Raw genomic sequence first — 361 nt, forward strand, 5'->3', positions numbered from 1 at the left:
GACTGACTGGTGAGACACCGCCAAATTTTTCAAGCCCTGCCGATCTTGTATGTGTCATTGGTCCCAGATCTGGTATCTGCAGACACAATCGCAGCATTGTTGTAAAGAATGCTTCTTCTTTCAGATCTATGAAGGCACAGCACAGATCCAAAGACTCATCATCGCTCGTGAACATTTTAACAAGTACAATGAGTGAAGATCCGTTGGACCTTACCGCTGCTGACCACACCGCTGTGACGATTGACACCTAGCTTTGGCCTTAATTAAACGTTGACTGTCCAAGGACTGCAGGAAACTGTTGGCTATAATCTGACTGCACACAGGATTGTATTAGTGTATAATGTTTTCTTATTTCCCACAG

The 361-nt window shown here is 44.3% G+C and overlaps 1 protein-coding gene across 1 annotated transcript in view; it reads left to right on the forward strand.

Annotated features, from left to right (window-relative positions):
• ACADM (acyl-CoA dehydrogenase, C-4 to C-12 straight chain) overlaps positions 1-361 on the forward strand; it is a 22,202-nt gene extending 21,841 nt beyond the window's left edge. The window contains exon 12 of the mRNA XM_018576865.1: positions 125-361. Within this exon, the coding sequence (XP_018432367.1) occupies positions 125-196 (72 nt within the window). The 3' untranslated portion in view covers positions 197-361. The remainder of the gene's footprint in view (positions 1-124) is intronic.

This window comes from Nanorana parkeri, unplaced genomic scaffold (genome assembly GCF_000935625.1).
Source record: "Nanorana parkeri isolate BGI_ZX_2015 unplaced genomic scaffold, ASM93562v1 scaffold79, whole genome shotgun sequence".
Classification (NCBI taxonomy): domain Eukaryota; kingdom Metazoa; phylum Chordata; class Amphibia; order Anura; family Dicroglossidae; genus Nanorana; species Nanorana parkeri.